The sequence below is a fragment of the Panulirus ornatus genome, chromosome 6 (assembly GCF_036320965.1).
Source record: "Panulirus ornatus isolate Po-2019 chromosome 6, ASM3632096v1, whole genome shotgun sequence".
Classification (NCBI taxonomy): Eukaryota; Metazoa; Arthropoda; class Malacostraca; order Decapoda; family Palinuridae; genus Panulirus; species Panulirus ornatus.
The window spans coordinates 54,998,258-55,019,217 of record NC_092229.1 but is presented as its reverse complement, the minus strand read 5'-3'; the positions used below and the strand labels follow the sequence as shown (position 1 = coordinate 55,019,217).

At 41.3% G+C, this 20,960-nt stretch overlaps 1 protein-coding gene across 1 annotated transcript in view; it reads left to right on the top strand.

The window, feature by feature from the left end:
• The window catches only part of Myo81F (Myosin 81F), a 387,373-nt gene that overhangs the window by 247,205 nt on the left and 119,208 nt on the right, over nt 1-20,960 (top strand). Inside the window, exon 29 of the mRNA XM_071662293.1 lies at nt 16,004-16,160. Coding sequence (XP_071518394.1) covers nt 16,004-16,160 — 157 coding nt within the window. The remainder of the gene's footprint in view (nt 1-16,003; nt 16,161-20,960) is intronic.

Genomic DNA, 20,960 nt, shown 5'->3' with positions numbered 1-20,960 from the left:
TCTGCCACTCTATCATCAAACACATTCAACAAACCTTCAAAATACTCACTCCATCTCCTTCTCACATCACCACTACTTGTTATCACCTCCCCATTAGCCCCCTTCACTGAAGTTCCCATTTGCTCCCTTGTCTTACGCACTTTATTTACCTCCTTCCAGAACATCTTTTTATTCTCCCTAAAATTTAATGATACTCTCTCACCCCAACTCTCATTTGCCCTCTGTTTCACCTCTTGCACCTTTCTCTTGACCTCCTGTCTCTTTCTTTTATACATCTTCCACTCATTTGCATTATTTCCCCGCAAAAATCGTCCAAATGCCTCTCTCTTCTCTTTCACTAATAATCTTACTTCTTCATCCCATCACTCACTACCCTTTCTAATCAACCCACCTCCCACGCTTCTCATGCCACAAGCATCTTTTGCGCAAACCATCACTACTTCCCTAAATACATCCCATTCCTCCCCCACTCCCCTTACCTCCTTTGTTCTCACCTTTTTCCATTCTATACTCAGTCTCTCCTGGTACTTCCTCACACAAGTCACCTTCCCATGCTCACTTACTCTCACCACCCTCTTCACCCCAACATTCTCTCTTCTTTTCTGAAAACCCATGCAAATCTTCACCTTCGCCTCCACAAGATAATGATCAGACATCCCTCAAGTTACCAGCACATTAACATCCAAAAGTCTCTCTTTTGCGCGCCTGTCAATTAACACGTAATCCAATAATGCACTCTGGCCATCTCTCCTACTTACATACGTATACTCATGTATATCTCGCTTTTTAAACCAGGTATTCCCAATCACCAGTCCTTTTTCAGCACATAAATCTACAAGCTCTTCACCATTTCCATTTACAACACTGAACACCCCATGTATACCAATTATTCCCTCAACTGCCACATTACTCACCTTTGCATTCAAATCACCCATCACTATATATATATATATATATATATATATATATATATATATATATATATATATATATATATATTCCTATGAGTCCACGAGGAAAATGAAACACGATAAGGTCCCAAGTGCACTTTCGAGTAATAATGACATCATCAGGGGAGACAAAAGAGAGAAATATAACAGTCAGTTGATATACATCAAAGAGACAAAGCTAGGACGCCATTTGCTAAACATGTGATTGTCCAAAACATACAACGAGTGTTCATGAACTTATCATTTTTCAAATTTTATCAACAATAAAGTTATCTAATTTGTATAGACCATCACTGATATTAAGTTTATAATTCTTTGTGTATTTGATAATAGAAGATTCAATGATATTTCTCTTGGTAATAGAGTTAGAGTTAATATCTGAGATGGCGTTACTCAAGTCAATACAACGATCATAGTTTGTAACGTGATTAAACAAGGCATTTGATTCTTGTTACAACACTGTGGTGTGAGGTAGATTGATCGAGTAAGTAATAAAAGGGTAAGAGAGATGTGTGGTAATAAAAGGAGTGTGGTTGAGAGAGCAGAAGAGGGTGTTTTGAAATGGTTTGGTCACATGGAGAGAATGAGTGAGGAAGGATTGACCAAGAGGATATATGTGTCAGAGGTGCTGTCAGTGGATTGAACCAGGGCATGTGAAGCGTCTGGGGTAAACCATGGAAAGTTTGTGGGGCATGGATGTGGAAAGGGAGCTGTGGTTTCGGTGCATTATACATGACAACTAGAGACTGAGTGTGAATGAATGTGGCCTTTGTTGTCTTTTCCTAGCACTACCTCACGCACATGCGGGGAGAGGGGGTAGTCATTTCATGTGTGGCGGGGTGGGAACGGGAATGAATAAGGGCAAACAGTATGAATTATGTATATGTGTATATATGTATATGTCTGTGTGTGTGTATATGTATGTATGTGTTGAGATGTATAGGTATGTATATGTGCGTGTGTGGATGTGCATGTATATACATGTGTGTGTGGGTCGGTTGGGCCTTTCTTTCGTCTGTTTCCTCGCGCTACCTCGCTAACACGGGAGACAGCGACAAAGTATGATAATATATATAAGACAACAGAACAAATGGAACATCGGTGAAGGGGGCTATTGGGGAGGTAATAACAAGTAGTGGTGAAGTGAGGAGATGGAGTGAGTATTTTGAAGGTTTATTGAATGTTTGATGACAGAATGGCAGATATAGGGTGTTTTGGACGAGATGGTGTGAGAAGTGAGAGGGTCAGGGAGAATGGTTTGGTAAACAGAGAAGAGGTAGTGAAAGCTTTGCGGAAGATGAAAGCCGGCAAGGTGGTGGGTTTGGATGGTATTGCAGTAGAATTTATTAGAAAAGAGGATACTGTGTTGTTGATTAGTTGGTAAGGATATTCAATGTATGTATGGTTCATGGTGAAGTGCCTGAGGATTGGCAGAATGCATGCATAGTGCCATTGTACAAAGGCAACAGGGATAAAGGTGAATGTTCAAATTACGGAGGTATAAGTTCGTTGAGTATTCCTGGGAAATCATATGAGAGGGTATTGCTTGAGAGGAGTAAAGGCATGTTCAGGGCATCAGATTAGGGAAGAGCACTGTAGTTTCAGAAGTGGTAGAGGATGTGTGGATCAGGTGATTGTTTTAAAGAATGTATGTGAGAAATTCTTAGAAAAACAGATGGATTTCTATGTAGCATTTATGGTCTGGAGAAGGCATATGATAGGGTTGATAGAGATGCTTTGTGGAAGGTATTAAGAGTATATGGTGTAGGAGGTAAGTTACTAGAAGCAATGAAAAGTTTTTACCAAGGATGTACAGCATGTGTATGTGTAGGAAGAGAGGAGAGTGATTGGTTCCCAGTGAATGTCGGTTTGCAGCAGGGGTGCATGATGTCTCCATGGTTGTTTAATTTGTCTATGGATGGGGTTGTTAGGGAGGTGAATGCAAGAGTTTTAGAGAGGGGGGCAAGTATGCAGTCTGTTGTGGATGAGAGAGCTTTGGAAGTGAGTCGGTTGTTGTTCGATGATGATACAGCGATGGAGACTGATTCGGGTGAGAAACTGCAGAAGTTGGTGACTGAGTATGGTAGAGTGTGAAAGAAGAAAGTTGATCATAAATGTGAATAAAAGCAAGGTTATTAGGTTCAGTAGGGTAGAGGGACAAGTTAACTGGGAGGTAAGTGTGAATGGAGAAAAACTGGAGGAAGTGAAGTGTTTTAGATATCTGGGAGTAGATTTAGAAGCCGATGGAACCATGGAACCAGAAGTGAGTCACACATCTCTCTTACCATTTTATTACTTACTCGATCAAACCACCTCCCATCACATATTGTCCTCAAACATTTCGTTTCCAACACATCCACCCTCCTCCACACAACCATACAACATTGTTGGACCACTGTTCCTTCAAACATTTCCCATTTTTTTCTCTCCAACATAATGTTCTCACTTCCACACATTCTTCAGTGCTCCCAGAATCTTTTGCCCCCTCCCCCACCCTGTGGGCTCACTTCTGCTTTCATGGTTTCCCTCTGCTCTAAATCCACTCCCAGATATCTAAAACACTTCACTTCCTCCAGATTTTCTCCTTTTTAACTTACCTCCCAATAACTTGTCCCTCAACCCTACTGAACCTAATAACCTTGCTCTTATTCACTGCGACATAGAATCAATCTTTTTAGACCCCAGGTAAGCCTATGTTGTAGTTTATTTTCATTTTTCATGTACTTGACCTTCAGCAAAGAGATAAATATTAGCTTTGTCTGACTTCTTACTCATGCACTACATCATCCTCCAAGCAAAAATCCAAAATTAGCATGTTTTTAGTGCATTACCACAAAATAAGCATGTCAGTTGATGATTGATTTTGAACCTTGTTAGAATGTGTTTAGTTAGTGTTTGAATAACTCCTAGGTAGCACTAATCTTATTTCACCCTTTCTGCCTAGGTACCTCTCAGAATTGACCTATCATTGAACTCTTGTCTATAAATTCATCTGAGTTTTATCATTCTGTCTGTGCAATCTAACAATTCTTTTTAACTTCTCACTTTATGTGAAGTACTGACTCTGATTGATTATAACATAGTATGAGGCAAAGATTGTGTCCCCTCAAGCACCACTGATGACCTTCCAGAGCCATTTACCTTAGCACAAAGATTATGTCTCCTTCTAGCACCACTAATGACCTTCCAGAGCCATTTACCTTAGCAAAAAGATTGTGTCCACTTCAAGCACCACTGTTGACCTTCTAGAGTCATTTACCTTAGCACAAAGATTGTGTCCCCTTTTAGCACCACTGATGACCTTCCAGTCATTTGCCTTAGCACAAAGATTGTGTCCCCTTCTAGCACCACTGATGACCTTCCAGAGCCCTTTACCTTAGCACAGAGTCATCTAATGGTTAAACATCCTCTGTCAAGAGACTTTTAGTTAGATGAGAATGCTGGTGATCAAATCACATATCTCCTTCAGAACAGATGCCAAGATTTCTGAGCCTGCCAAGTCGTAATCATTTAATCAGTAATTTGATGAATGTCGTAATCTGTATGAAAATTATGAAACTAAAATGAAAAAAAGTTGATATATTCCAGTACACAAGTACCCACAGCATACAGATTACTTTTTGGTTAAATGGCTCTTTTGAGATTCACCTACATATATATGAAAAAAGGGAATTAGCAAAGCCTCAGTTGGCAGTAGTGACTAGCATTCCTCTCTGCCGTCAGCTAATGATGTATAAGGATTTTTTATATTGTGTTCCCTTGGTTTGATGAAGGGTAAATAGTTTTTGTGATTAATTATTTGTATAATTTGGTAGTAATCATAGTAATTGAATTTAAGGTGCATGCATTAATTTGATTGTGATATTTTTTGTGTAAACATTTTACTCAACATTTCAGTATGCAAGTACTCTGATGATGTTTAGCACTGACCAACAAATAACTTATATATGTAACACTTCACCAGGTATTTTGTTCTGGCAATAGGTTCAGTGCTAATTTGACCCCCAAGTTCTTTTCACATAGAGGTATGAAGTTATTTCCCACAACATTATAGCAATAACCAATACTTCTTTTACTGTCTCATACTTGTCCATTTGTTCCCCACTTTTTAATTTAGCAAAGATGGGTAACTGAATGCCCATATTAAAGCCAGAAACCCTCCCCTCCTTGTATTTTAACTTTCTAAAAGGGGAAACAGAAGAAGGAGTCACGCGAGGAGTGCTCATCCTCCTCGAAGGCTCAAATTGGGGTGTCTAAATGTGTGTGGATGTAACCAAGATGTGAAAAAAGGAGAGATAGGTAGTATGTTTGAGGAAAGGAACCTGGATGTTTTGGCTCTGAGTGAAACAAAGCTCAAGGGTAAAGGGGAAGAGTGGTTTGGGAATGTCTTGGAAGTAAAGTCAGGGGTTAGTGAGAGGACAAGAGCAAGGGAAGGAGTATCACTACTCCTGAATCAGGAGTTGTGGGAGTATGTGATAGAGTGTAAGAAAGTAGATTCTAGATTGATATGGGTGAAACTGAAAGTTGATGGAGAGAGATAGGTGATTATTGGTGCATATGCACCTGGGCATGAGAAGAAAGATCATGAGAGGAAAGTGTTTTGGGAGCAGCTGAATGAGTGTGTTAGTGGTTTTGATGCACAAGACCGGGTTATAGTGATGGGTGATTTGAATGCAAAGGTGAGTAATGTGGCAGTTGAGGGAATAATTGGTATACATGGAGTGTTCAGTGTTGTAAATGGAAATGGTGAAGAGCTTGTAGATTTATGTGCTGAAAAAGGACTGGTGATTGGGAATACCTGGTTTAAAAAGCGAGATATACATAAGTATACGTATGTAAGTAGAAGAGATGGCCAGAGAGAGTTATTGGATTACGTGTTAATTGATAGACGCATGAAAGAGAGGCTTTTGGATGTTAATGTGCTGAGAGGTGCAAGTGGAGGGATGTCTGATCATTATCTTGTGGAGGCGAAGGTGAAGATTTGTGGGGGTTTTCAGAAAAGAAGAGAGAATGTTGGGGTGAAGAGAGTGGTGAGAGGAAGTGAGTTTGGGAAGGAGACTTGTGTGAGGAAGTACCAGGAGAGACTGAGTACAGAATGGAAAAAGGTGAGAACAAAGGAGGTAAGGGGAGTGGGGGAGGAATGGGATGTATTTAGGGAAGCAGTGATGGCTTGCGCAAAAGATGCTTGTGGCATGAGAAACGTGGGAGGTGGGTTGATTAGAAAAGGTAGTGAGTGGTGGGATGAAGAAGTAAGATTATTAGTGAAAGAGAAGAGAGAGGCATTTGGACAATTTTTGCAGGGAAAAAATGCAAATGAGTGGGAGAGGTATAAAAGAAAGAGGCAGGAGGTCAAGAGAAAGGTGCAAGAGGTGAAAAAGAGGGCAAATGAGAGATGGGGTGAGAGAGTATCATTAAACTTCAGGGAGAATAAAAAGATATTTTGGAAGGAGGTAAATAAAGTGCGTAAGACAAGGGAGCAAATGGGAACTTCAGTGAAGGGGTCTAATGGGGAGGTGATAACAAGTAGTGGTGATGTGAGAAGGAGATGGAGTGAGTATTTTGAAGGTTTGTTGAATATGTATGATGATAGAGTGGCAGATATAGGGTGTTTTGGTCGAGGTAGTGTGCAAAGTGAGAGGGTTAGGGAAAATGATTTGGTAAATAGAGAAGAGGTAGTAAAAGCTTTACGGAAGATGAAAGCCGGCAAGGCAGCAGGTTTGGATGGTATTGCAGTGGAATTTATTAAAAAAGTGGGTGACTGTATTGTTGACTGGTTGGTAAGGTTATTTAATGTATGTGTGACTCATGGTGAGGTGCCTGAGGATTGGCAGAATGCTTGCATAGTGCCATTGTACAAAGGCAAAGGGGATAAGAGTAAGTGCTCAAATCACAGAGGTATAAGTTTGTTGAGTATTCCTGGTAAATTATATGGGAGGGTATTGATTGAGAGGGTGAAGGCATGTACAGAGCATCAGATTGGGGAAGAGCAGTGTGGTTTCAGAAGTGGTAGAGGATGTGTCGATCAGGTGTTTGCTTTGAAGAATGTATGTGAGAAATACTTAGAAAAACAAATGGATTTGTATGTAGCATTTATGGATCTGGAGAAGGCATATGATAGAGTTGATAGAGATGCTCTGTGGAAGGTACTAAGAATATATGGTGTGGGAGGCAAGTTGTTAGGAGCAGTGAAAAGTTTTTATCGAGGATGTAAGGCATGTGTACGTGTAGGAAGAGAGGAAAGTGATTGGTTCTCAGTGAATGTAGGTTTGCGGCAGGGGTATGTGATGTCTCCGTGGTTGTTTAATTTGTTTATGGATGGGGTTGTTAGGGATGTGAATGCAAGGGTTTTGGAAAGAGGGGCAAGTATGCAGTCTGTTGTGGATGAGAGAGCTTGGGTAGTGAGTCAGTTGTTGTTCGCTGATGATACAGCGCTGGTAGCTGATTCATGTAAGAAACTGCAGAAGCTGGTGACTGAGTTTGCCAGACCCACTCCCAGATATCTAAAACACTTTACTTCCTCCAGTTTTTCTCCATTCAAACTTACCTCCCAATTGACTTGACCCTCAACCCTACTGTACCTAATAGTACAGTAGGGTTGAGGGTCAAGTCAATTGGGAGGTAAGTTTGACTGGAGAAAAACTGGAGGAAGTAAAGTGTTTTAGATATCTGGGAGTGGGTCTGGCAGCGGATGGAACCATGGAAGTGGAAGTGAATCATAGGGTGGGGGAGGGGGCGAAAATTCTGGGAGCCTTGAAGAATGTTTAGAAGTCGAGAACATTATCTCCGAAAGCAAAAATGGCTATGTTTGAAGGAATAGTGGTTCCAACAATGTTGTATGGTTGTGAGGCGTGGGCTATGGATAGAGTTGTGCGCAGGAGGATGGATGTGCTGGAAATGAGATGTTTGAGGACAATATGTGGTGTGAGGTGGTTTGATCGAGTAAGTAATGTAAGGGTAAGAGAGATGTGTGGAAATAAAAAGAGTGTGGTTGAGAGACCAGAAGAGGGTGTTTTGAAATGGTTTGGCCACATGGAGAGAATGAGTGAGGAAAGATTGACCAAGAGGATATATGTGTCGAAGGTGGAAGGAACGAGGAGAAGTGGGAGACCAAATTGGAGGTGGAAAGATGGAGTGAAAAAGATTTTGAGTGATTGGGGCCTAAACATGCAGGAGGGTGAAAGGTGTGCAAGGAATAGAGTGAATTGGAACGATGTGGTATACCGGGGTCGACGTGCTGTCAATGGATTGAACCAGGGCATGTGAAGCGTCTGGGGTAAACCATGGAAAGTTGTGTGGGGCCTGGATGTGGAAAGGGAACTGTGGTTTTCGGTGCATTATTACATGACAGCTAGAAACTGAGTGTGAACGAATGGGGCCTTTGTTGTCTTTTCCTAGCGCTACCTTGCACACATGAGGGGGTAGGGGGATGTTATTCCATGTGTGGCGAGGTGGCGATGGGAATGAATAAAGGCAGTGTGAATTGTGTGCATGTGTATATATGTATGTGTCTGTGTGTGTATATATATGTGTACATTGAGATGTATGGGTATGTGTATTTGCGTGTGTGGACGTGTATGTATATTCATGTGTATGGGGGTGGGTTGGGGAAATTCTTTCATCTGTTTCCTTGTGCTTCCTCGCAAACGTGGGAGACAGCGACAAAGCAAAATAAATAAATAAATGAAAATATTATTTTTCATTATGCTTTGTCTCTGTCTCCCGCGTTTGCGAGGTAGCGCAAGGAAACAGACGAAAGAAATGGCCCAACCCACCCCCATACACATGTATATACATACACGTTCACACACGCAAATATACATACCCATACATCTCAATGTACACATATATATACACACACAGACACATACATATATACACATGCACACAATTCACACTGTCTGCTTTTATTCATTCCCATCGCCACCTCGCCACACATGGAATAACATCCCCCTCCCCTCTCATGTGTGTGAGGTAACGCTAGGAAAAGACAACAAAGGCCCCATTCGTTCACTCTCAGTCTCTAGCTGTCATGCAATAATGCCCGAAACCACAGCTTCCTTTCCACATCCAGGCCCCACAGAACTTTCCATGGTTTACCCCAGACACTTCACATGCCCTGATTCAATCCATTGACAGCACGTCGACCCCAGTATACCACATCGATCCAATTCACACTATTCCTTGCCCGCCTTTCACCCTCCTGCATGTTCAGGCCCCGATCACTCAAAATCTTTTTTACTCCATCTTTCCACCTCCAATTTGGTCTCCCACTTCTCCTTGTTCCCTCCACCTCCGACACATATATCCTCTTGGTCAATCTTTCCTCACTCATTCTCTCCATGTGCCCAAACCACTTCAAAACACCCTCTTCTGCTCTCTCAACCACGCTCTTTTTATTTCCACACATCTCTCTTACCCTTACATTACTTACTCGATCAAACCACCTCACACCACATATTGTCCTCAAACATCTCATTTCCAGCACATCCACCCTCCTCTGCACAACTCTATCCATAGCCCACGCCTCACAACCATACAACATTGTTGGAAACACTATTCCTTCAAACATAGCCATTTTTGCTTTCCGAGATAATGTTCTCGATTTCCACACATTCTTCAAGGCTCCCAGGATTTTCGCCCTCTCCTCCACCCTATGATTCACTTCCGCTTCCATGGTTCCATCCGCTGCCAGATCCACTCCCAGATATCTAAAACACTCTACTTCCTCCAGTTTTTCTCCATTCAAACTTACCTCCCAATTGACGACCCTCAACCTTACTGTACCTAATAACCTTGCTCTTATTCACATTTACTCTTAACTTTCTTCTTTCACACACTTTACCAAACTCAGTCACCAGCTTCTGCAGTTTCTCACATGAATCAGCCACCAGCGCTGTATCATCAGCAAACAACAACTGACTCGCTTCCCAAGCTCTCTCATCCCCAACAGACTTCATACTTGCCCCTCTTTCCAAAACTCTTGCATTCACCTCCCTAACAACCCCATCCATAAACAAATTAAACTACCATGGAGACATCACACACCCCTGCCGCAAACCTACATTCACTGAGAACCAATCACTTTCCTCTCTTCCTACACTACACATGCCTTATATCCTCGATGAAAACTTTCACTGCTTCTAACAACTTGCCTCCCACACCATATATTCTTAGTACCTTCCACAGAGCATCTCTATCAACTCTATCATATGCCTTCTCCAGATCCATAAATGCTACATACAAATCCATTTGCTTTTCTAAGTATTTCTTACATACATTCTTCAAAGCAAACACCTGATCCTTACATCCTCTACCACTTCTGAAACCACACTGCTCTTCCCCAATCTGATGCTCTGTACATGCCTTCACCCTCTCAATCAATACCCTCCCATATAATTTACCAGGAATACTCAACAAACTTATACCTCTGTAATTTGAGCACTCACTCTTATCCCCTTTGCCTTTGTACAGTGGCACTATGCACGCATTCCGCCAATCCTCAGGCACCTCACCATGAATCATACATACATTAAATAACCTTACCAACCAGTCAACAATATAGTCACCCCCTTTTTTAATAAATTCCACTTCAATACCATCCAAACCTGCTGCCTTGCCGGCTTTCATCTTCCGCAACACTTTTACTTCCTCTTCTCTGTTTACCAAATCATTTTCCCTAACCCTCTCACTTTGCACACCACCTTGACCAAAACACCCTATATCTGCCACTCTATCATCAAACACATTCAACAAACCTTCAAAATACTCACTCCATCTCCTTCTCACATCACCACTACTTGTTATCACCTCCCCATTAGCCCCCTTCACTGAAGTTCCCATTTGCTCCCTTGTCTTACGCACTTTATTTACCTCCTTCCAGAACATCTTTTTATTCTCCCTAAAATTTAATGATACTCTCTCACCCCAACTCTCATTTGCCCTCTGTTTCACCTCTTGCACCTTTCTCTTGACCTCCTGTCTCTTTCTTTTATACATCTTCCACTCATTTGCATTATTTCCCCGCAAAAATCGTCCAAATGCCTCTCTCTTCTCTTTCACTAATAATCTTACTTCTTCATCCCATCACTCACTACCCTTTCTAATCAACCCACCTCCCACGCTTCTCATGCCACAAGCATCTTTTGCGCAAACCATCACTACTTCCCTAAATACATCCCATTCCTCCCCCACTCCCCTTACCTCCTTTGTTCTCACCTTTTTCCATTCTATACTCAGTCTCTCCTGGTACTTCCTCACACAAGTCACCTTCCCATGCTCACTTACTCTCACCACCCTCTTCACCCCAACATTCTCTCTTCTTTTCTGAAAACCCATGCAAATCTTCACCTTCGCCTCCACAAGATAATGATCAGACATCCCTCAAGTTACCAGCACATTAACATCCAAAAGTCTCTCTTTTGCGCGCCTGTCAATTAACACGTAATCCAATAATGCACTCTGGCCATCTCTCCTACTTACATACGTATACTCATGTATATCTCGCTTTTTAAACCAGGTATTCCCAATCACCAGTCCTTTTTCAGCACATAAATCTACAAGCTCTTCACCATTTCCATTTACAACACTGAACACCCCATGTATACCAATTATTCCCTCAACTGCCACATTACTCACCTTTGCATTCAAATCACCCATCACTACATATATATATATATATATATATATATATTCCTATGAGTCCACGAGGAAAATGAAACACGATAAGGTCCCAAGTGCACTTTCGAGTAATAATGACATCATCAGGGGAGACAAAAGAGAGAAATATAACAGTCAGTTGATATACATCAAAGAGACAAAGCTAGGACGCCATTTGCTAAACATGTGATTGTCCAAAACATACAACGAGTGTTCATGAACTTATCATTTTTCAAATTTTATCAACAATAAAGTTATCTAATTTGTATAGACCATCACTGATATTAAGTTTATAATTCTTTGTGTATTTGATAATAGAAGATTCAATGATATTTCTCTTGGTAATAGAGTTAGAGTTAATATCTGAGATGGCGTTACTCAAGTCAATACAACGATCATAGTTTGTAACGTGATTAAACAAGGCATTTGATTCTTGTTACAACACTGTGGTGTGAGGTAGATTGATCGAGTAAGTAATAAAAGGGTAAGAGAGATGTGTGGTAATAAAAGGAGTGTGGTTGAGAGAGCAGAAGAGGGTGTTTTGAAATGGTTTGGTCACATGGAGAGAATGAGTGAGGAAGGATTGACCAAGAGGATATATGTGTCAGAGGTGCTGTCAGTGGATTGAACCAGGGCATGTGAAGCGTCTGGGGTAAACCATGGAAAGTTTGTGGGGCATGGATGTGGAAAGGGAGCTGTGGTTTCGGTGCATTATACATGACAACTAGAGACTGAGTGTGAATGAATGTGGCCTTTGTTGTCTTTTCCTAGCACTACCTCACGCACATGCGGGGAGAGGGGGTAGTCATTTCATGTGTGGCGGGGTGGGAACGGGAATGAATAAGGGCAAACAGTATGAATTATGTATATGTGTATATATGTATATGTCTGTGTGTGTGTATATGTATGTATGTGTTGAGATGTATAGGTATGTATATGTGCGTGTGTGGATGTGCATGTATATACATGTGTGTGTGGGTCGGTTGGGCCTTTCTTTCGTCTGTTTCCTCGCGCTACCTCGCTAACACGGGAGACAGCGACAAAGTATGATAATATATATAAGACAACAGAACAAATGGAACATCGGTGAAGGGGGCTATTGGGGAGGTAATAACAAGTAGTGGTGAAGTGAGGAGATGGAGTGAGTATTTTGAAGGTTTATTGAATGTTTGATGACAGAATGGCAGATATAGGGTGTTTTGGACGAGATGGTGTGAGAAGTGAGAGGGTCAGGGAGAATGGTTTGGTAAACAGAGAAGAGGTAGTGAAAGCTTTGCGGAAGATGAAAGCCGGCAAGGTGGTGGGTTTGGATGGTATTGCAGTAGAATTTATTAGAAAAGAGGATACTGTGTTGTTGATTAGTTGGTAAGGATATTCAATGTATGTATGGTTCATGGTGAAGTGCCTGAGGATTGGCAGAATGCATGCATAGTGCCATTGTACAAAGGCAACAGGGATAAAGGTGAATGTTCAAATTACGGAGGTATAAGTTCGTTGAGTATTCCTGGGAAATCATATGAGAGGGTATTGCTTGAGAGGAGTAAAGGCATGTTCAGGGCATCAGATTAGGGAAGAGCACTGTAGTTTCAGAAGTGGTAGAGGATGTGTGGATCAGGTGATTGTTTTAAAGAATGTATGTGAGAAATTCTTAGAAAAACAGATGGATTTCTATGTAGCATTTATGGTCTGGAGAAGGCATATGATAGGGTTGATAGAGATGCTTTGTGGAAGGTATTAAGAGTATATGGTGTAGGAGGTAAGTTACTAGAAGCAATGAAAAGTTTTTACCAAGGATGTACAGCATGTGTATGTGTAGGAAGAGAGGAGAGTGATTGGTTCCCAGTGAATGTCGGTTTGCAGCAGGGGTGCATGATGTCTCCATGGTTGTTTAATTTGTCTATGGATGGGGTTGTTAGGGAGGTGAATGCAAGAGTTTTAGAGAGGGGGGCAAGTATGCAGTCTGTTGTGGATGAGAGAGCTTTGGAAGTGAGTCGGTTGTTGTTCGATGATGATACAGCGATGGAGACTGATTCGGGTGAGAAACTGCAGAAGTTGGTGACTGAGTATGGTAGAGTGTGAAAGAAGAAAGTTGATCATAAATGTGAATAAAAGCAAGGTTATTAGGTTCAGTAGGGTAGAGGGACAAGTTAACTGGGAGGTAAGTGTGAATGGAGAAAAACTGGAGGAAGTGAAGTGTTTTAGATATCTGGGAGTAGATTTAGAAGCCGATGGAACCATGGAACCAGAAGTGAGTCACACATCTCTCTTACCATTTTATTACTTACTCGATCAAACCACCTCCCATCACATATTGTCCTCAAACATTTCGTTTCCAACACATCCACCCTCCTCCACACAACCATACAACATTGTTGGACCACTGTTCCTTCAAACATACCCATTTTTGCTCTCCAACATAATGTTCTCACCTTCCACACATTCTTCAGTGCTCCCAGAATCTTTGCCCCCTCCCCCACCCTGTGACTCACTTCTGCTTTCATGGTTCCATCTGCTGCTAAATCCACTCCCAGATATCTAAAACACTTCACTTCCTCCAGATTTTCTCCATTCTAACTTACCTCCCAATTAACTTGTCCCTCAACCCTACTGAACCTAATAACCTTGCTCTTATTCATATATACTCTCAGCTTTCTTCTTTCGCACACTTTACCAGATTCAGTCACCAACTTCTGTAGTTTCTTACCCAAATCAGCTACCAATTCTAGTGCATTTTGTCAGCTTCTGTTATCCCTAGCAATTTCCTAAGATCCTTTCATGTTGTCCTCCAGACAGTATGTTTTAAGCATGAGCTTATTTATACCCTTGCCATACCATTGATGCTTTCATCTGACAGGCTTTCCATCTCCCAACCAATGGCATTTGAATTGTTCATTGAGAACATTTTCATTGTCTCACTTTCCCTTTTCTTCTTTCTTTCAACTCTCATGATTGTTATTGCTTCTGAGTTGTATTAATAGGATTAAGAGACATGCTTTAACCTTGCTTAGTATGACTGAGAAGTTCATTTTTTCCTATGGCTTATCAGACTTTATTTCCTGGTTCATGCAATGCTAGTGCTTCCTCGAATATCAAGGAATGATGATGTCAGAGTGGAATGAAGAAGGAAAATGGGGAAGCCAAGAAGGTGGAAGGATGGAGCAAAAGGTGCTATGAAGGCTCAGGGCCAGGATATACGTGAGGGTGTGAGGTATGCAAGGGAAGGAGTGAATCAGAGCAGTGTGGTTCACAGGGGATGATGTGCTTTCACTGGGCTGAACCAGGGTATATGCAGCAGCCTGGAGAAACCATGGGAAGGTCTGTGGAGCCTAATTGTAGATATTTAGCTCAGGTTTTGATGCATTATTTTCAACAGCTAGAGTGGATATGAGTGAATTAGGATATTTCTTCATCTGTTCTTGGCAGTACCTCCCTAATGCAAGAAATGGCAAACATGTATGAAAGAATAGATATTTGTCTTTTTGGCTAAAAATTACTAAAGTAGCCCACTCCACCTTTGACATGAAAGATGGTATCTGTGGTTGTTAATTTGAATGAATTTTTTTTCTTTCATATTGACTTCCATATGACTGTGTTTTACTGGGCATCCAAATATGACTTTGCCTGCTAGTTTATTACATTGTTCTCATTAGTGTATGAATTGTAGATGGCTTAGAGTAATTAGGATGCTGGATGTGTTTACTTATTGTGATTACCCATTTGTACTTTGTGGGGAAAGAGTTTTGCACTCATGGGACCCTGTCTCTTGAAAATTTTCTGTCATGTAAGTTATTAAATTTATGTATTTACAGCTGCCTCTTATGGCTATGTAAACATACCACCCCTCAGATACTGTCTTGATTCATCAGTTAATTCACCAGTGTTTCTGTAAATATGTACCTCTGAAATACCCCTGGAGCCCCCTTTAGTGTCTTTCTCCATGTATCACCTGCAGAACAGGAGCTTCTGCAGAGAAGTATCAAGAAATTTTTCCTGCTTGTACTATTATTGTGCGTATGACTTTGTGTATGTAGTAAAGTAATCGTACTTTATGGGGAGGGAGCTTTGCACCCATGGGGCTCCATCTCTATCTTTCTGTAGTGGCATACAACTTTTTTAAACTCCTATATTCTGTCAGCATTCATAGTTTCATTATGTAGCTTATTCCTTTCATCTATAAGTAAGTTACTATAAAAGTCTTTTCTTACAAGAAATGTTCAGTAAGTGTTTGTGAATGTGTCTGACATCGTCAAAAGAAGAATTTTAGAAATATATCGTGGTATTAATAGTAAACATTTAAGTATGGCATATGAGCCAGATAAGATTTGAGGTAATGTTAATGAGTTGTGATATTTCATATAAGGTGGAATTATCATTATTGTTGTTACCTTGCCTTTCAGTGATAATTTTATAACCATCAACCTTCTGCGCACACTACCAGATGCACACAAATGTTTTGTATTTGAAACTAAAGAGAAGGAAGAGATTGGATTTCTTATTGCCAGTTATTCACCGCTGTTGGCTTCATGGATCAAAGAAATGGACTCAAACAAAAAGGTGTGCTTTTTGATTTGTACAATTTCCATTCTTTATGTATATGAACTTTAGGAGTACTATAGTCTCCTTGTTTTGAACTATATTAGGGTCAAATTTTTTGAAAACTCAGAGGAGCAAAGTTTGCATGGGGCTGTATTTGGCAATATTTTGATATCTTTGTATTAAGTACTATGCTGTGTACAGCTGTTACCACATTGTTCCTATGAATAGTATATATGTCAAGATTAAACTCATTCTCATAGAAAAATAAAGTGCAGTGCATATTAGCACTGTTGAATTTTACTGAGCATATGACACTAGATATTATAACATATTTGAAAATTAATGAGTGTGAAGCATGAAACACTGGATCACAAGTCATAAGCTTTTGTGTTGTAGTGGTTAGCATTGCTGGCTGTGAATTATGCATGGGCTTGCCAGGGTTTGAATCCTGAACAAGAGATTCCTGAGGTAGGATAGTAAAAGTAAGTAAAGAGAATATTTGTTCATTGCAGGTTTTCACAATGCAGATGTGCTTATCCACATTGAAATATGTGTGACATTAATTTCCTCAACACAAATTTGATTGTCTTCTGGTGTCAGTTTGGAATGACACATACACTGCACAGATCATGTGGTGGATATGTGCAGCATCTCCCACCACATTCTACCACCCTCACTGATTTTGCAGTTTACTTATTGCCCCAGTCCAGTGTGCTTGTCCCCAGCCATTAGATTTTTATATTACTGAGGCCAGTTTGCTGTGTACCCTAACTTCAGTATGTCACTGAAATGTAAGGGCTATCTAAGTGACAGTGGGGTGAAGAGATCTGTGAGGTTATGACATTATCTGAAAATTTCATACTTTTAGATGTTACATGATGGTATGAGTATAGCATCTGTTGGCCATATGATGAGAATGAGTCAAATATAAGCACAGTTTGTGCCAATGAGGATACAATCCATACAAATGTAAAGGTATGACAGGTAAAGCATGGAAATGAGTGAGTAAGGCCTTTTCTTTGGCTCTTCCGGAGGCTACTTTCCTTGCGCAGGAAATGGCTGACAATTATGAAAGAAAAGATATGTGTGTCAGAGGCGGAGGGAACAAGGAGAAGCAGGAGACCAATTTAGAAGTGGAAGGATGGAGTGAAAAAGATTTTGAGTGATCAGGGCCTGAACATGCTGGAGGGTGAGAGGCATGCAAGAAATAAAGTGAATTGGAACATTGTGGTATACCAGGGTCAACATGCTGTCAGTGGACTGAATCAGGCCCTTGAAACATCTGGGGTAAACCATGGAAAGGTTTGTGGGGTCTGGATGTGGATAGGGAGCTGTGGTTTTGGTTCATTACACATGACAGCTAGAGACTGAGTGTGAACTAATGTGGCCTTTTTTTTTGTCTGTTCTCCTGGTGCTACCTTTCCCCACAAGAAATAGCATCACCACCCACTGTGTCATCAAGGTAGCACCAGGAAAACAGACAAAAAAAGCCACATTTGTTCACATCCAGTCTCTAGCTGTCATGTGTAATGCTTTACCCCAGACGTTTTACATGCCCTGGTTCAATCAATTGACAGCATGCCCACCCTTGTAGAGTACATTGTTCCAATTCACTATTCCTTGCACCCCTCTCACTCTCTTGTATGTTCAGGTCCTGGTTGCTCAAAATCTTTTTCACTCCATCCTTCCACCTCCAATTTGGTCTCCCACTTCTCCTTCCCTCCACTTGTGACAACCTTTCCTCACTCATTCTCTCCATAAGTCCTAATCATTTCAACACACCCTCTTCTACTTTCTCAACCAAACTCTTTTTATTACCACACATCTCCCTTGCCCTTTCATTATTTACTCGATCAAACCACCTCACACCACATATTGTCCTCAGACATTTCATTTCCAACACATTCACCCTCCTCCATACAGCGCTAGCTATACCCCATGCCTCACAACCAGATAATATTGTTAGAACTACTATTCCTTCAAACATACCCATTTTCACACTCTGAGAGAACATTTTCTCCACACATTCTTCATCACTTCCTGAACCTTTGCCCCTTTCCCTCCCTATGGCTCATTTCCACCTTCTGTTAAGTCCACTCCCAGATATCTAAAACACTTCACTTCCTCCAATTTTTCTCCATTCAAACTAACTTGTCCCTCAACCCTGCTGAGCCTAATAACCTTGCTCTTATTCACATTTACTCTCAACCTTCTCCTCTCACACACTTTTCCAAACTCAGTCACCAACTTCTACAGTTTCTCCCTTCAGTCATCTGCTACTGCTGTATCATCAGAGAACAACAACTGACTCACTTCTCAAGCCCTCTCATCCCCAACAGACTACATACTCGCCCCTCTCTCCAAAACCTTTGCATTTACCTCCCTAACCACCCCATCCATAAACAAATTAAACCACCATGAGGACACCACACACCTGTGTCGCTGACTGACCTTTCCTGGGAACCAATCATTCTCTTCTCTACCTACTTGTACACATGCTTTGCACCCTCAATAAAAACTTCTCACTGCTTCTAGCAGCTTACCTCCCACACCATATACTCTTGTGACCTTCCACAAAGCATCTCTATCAACCCTATCATATGCCTTCTCCAGATCCATAAATGCTAGATACAAATCCATCTGTTTCTCGAAGTATTTCTCACACACATTTTTCCAAGCAAACACCTGATTCACACATCCTCTACCCCTTCTGAAACCACACTGATCCTCCCCAGTCTCTCTGTACATGCCTTCACCCTCTCAATCAATACCCTCCCATACAATATCCCAGGAATACTCAGCAAACTTATGCCTTTGTAGGTAGAACACTCACCTTTATCCTCTTGTCTTTGTGCAGTGGCACTATACATGCATTCCGCCAATCTCCAGGCACTTCACCATGATCCATACATACACTGAAGATCCTTATCAACCAATCAACAACACAATTACACCCTTTCTTGATAAATTCAATTGCTATGCCATCCAAATTTGCCAACTTGCCAGATTTCATCTTTGGCAATGCTTTTACCACCTCTTCTTTCTTAACCAAACCATTCTGTCTGGTCCTGTTACTTTGCACACCACCCTGACCAAAACACCATACATTTGCCTGGTCCTGTTACTTTGCACACCACCCTGACCAAAACACCATACATTGACCATTCTATCATGAAACACGTTCAACAAACCTTCAGAATACTCACTTCATTATTACCTGTTTTCACTTCCCCCTTGCCCTTTTCACCAATGTTCCCATTTGTTCTCTTGTCCTACGTATGTTATTTACCTCTTTCCAAAACATCTATTTATCCTCCCTAAAGTTTAATAATATTTTCTCACCTGAACTCTCATTTGCCCTCTACCACTATCCTTGCACCTTCCTCTTGACCTCCTGTTGCTTTCTCTTATACATCTCCCAGTCATTTATGCTCCTTCCTTGTAAGTATTGTCCAAACACCTCTCTTTTCTCTTGCACTAACAACTTTACTTCTTCGCACTAACAACTTTACTTCTTCATCTCACCACTCACTGCCCTTTCTAATCTGCCCACCTCCCACTTTTCTCATGCCACTTGCATCTTTTGCACATGCCATCACTGCTTCTCTAGATATATTGTATTTAAATCATCCCAGGGGATAGGGGAAAAAGAATACTTCCCACATATTCCCTGCGTGTCGTAGAAGGCGATTAAAGAGGGTGGGAGCAGGGGTCCGGAAAACCCCACCTCCTTGTATAGAGATTTCTTAAAGAGGAAACAGAAGGAGGAGTCATGCAGGGAGTGACCATCCTCCTCGAAGGCTCAGATTAGGGTGTCTAAATGTGTGTGGATGTAACCAAGATGAGAAGAAAGGAGAGATAGGTAGTATGTTTGAGGATAGGAATCTGGATGTTTTGGCTCTAAGTGAAATGAAGCTCAAGGGTAAAGGGGAATAGTGGTTTGGAAATGTCTTGGGGGTAAAGTCAGGAGTTGATGAGAGGATAAGAGCTAAGGAAGGTGTAGCACTACTCCAGAAGCAGGAATTGTGGGAGTATGTGATAGAGTGTAAGAAAGTAAATTCTAGATTGATGTGGGTAAAACTGAAAGTAGACGGAGAGAGATGGGTGATTACTAGTGCCTGTGCACCTGGTCATGAGAAGAAAGATTATGAGAGGCAAGTGTTTTGGGAGCAGCTGAGTGAGTGTGTCAGTAGCTTTAATGCCAAGACTTGGTTTTAGTGATGGGTGACTTGAATGCGAAAGTGAGTAATATGGCAGTTGAGGGTATTATTGGTGTACATGGGGTGTTCAGTGTTGTAAATGGAAATGGTGAAGAGCTTGGGGATTTGTTTGCTGCAAAAGGACTGGTGATTGGGAATACCTGGCTTAAAAAGAGAGATACATATAAGTATACATGTGTGAGTAGGAGAGGTGGTCAAAGGGTGTTATTGGATTGCATGTTAATTGATACGCTTGTAAAAGAGAGACTTTTGGATGTAAATGTTATGAGAGGGGCAGCTGGAGGGATGTCTGATCTTGTGGAGGCAAAGGTGAAGATTTGTAGAGGTTTTCATAAAAGAAGAGAGAATGTTGGGGAGAAGACAGTGGTGAGAGTAAGTGATCTTGGGAAGGAGATGGTGAGGAATACCAGGAGAGATTGAGTGTTGAATAGCAGAAGGTGAGAGCAAATGACGTGAGAGGAGTTGGAGAGGAATGGGATGTATTCAGGGAAGCAGTGATAGTGCAAAAGAGGCATGTGGCATGAGAAAGGTGGGAGGCAGATTAGAAAGGGTAGTGAGTGGTGGGATGAAGAAGTACGGATATTAGTGAAAGAGAAGA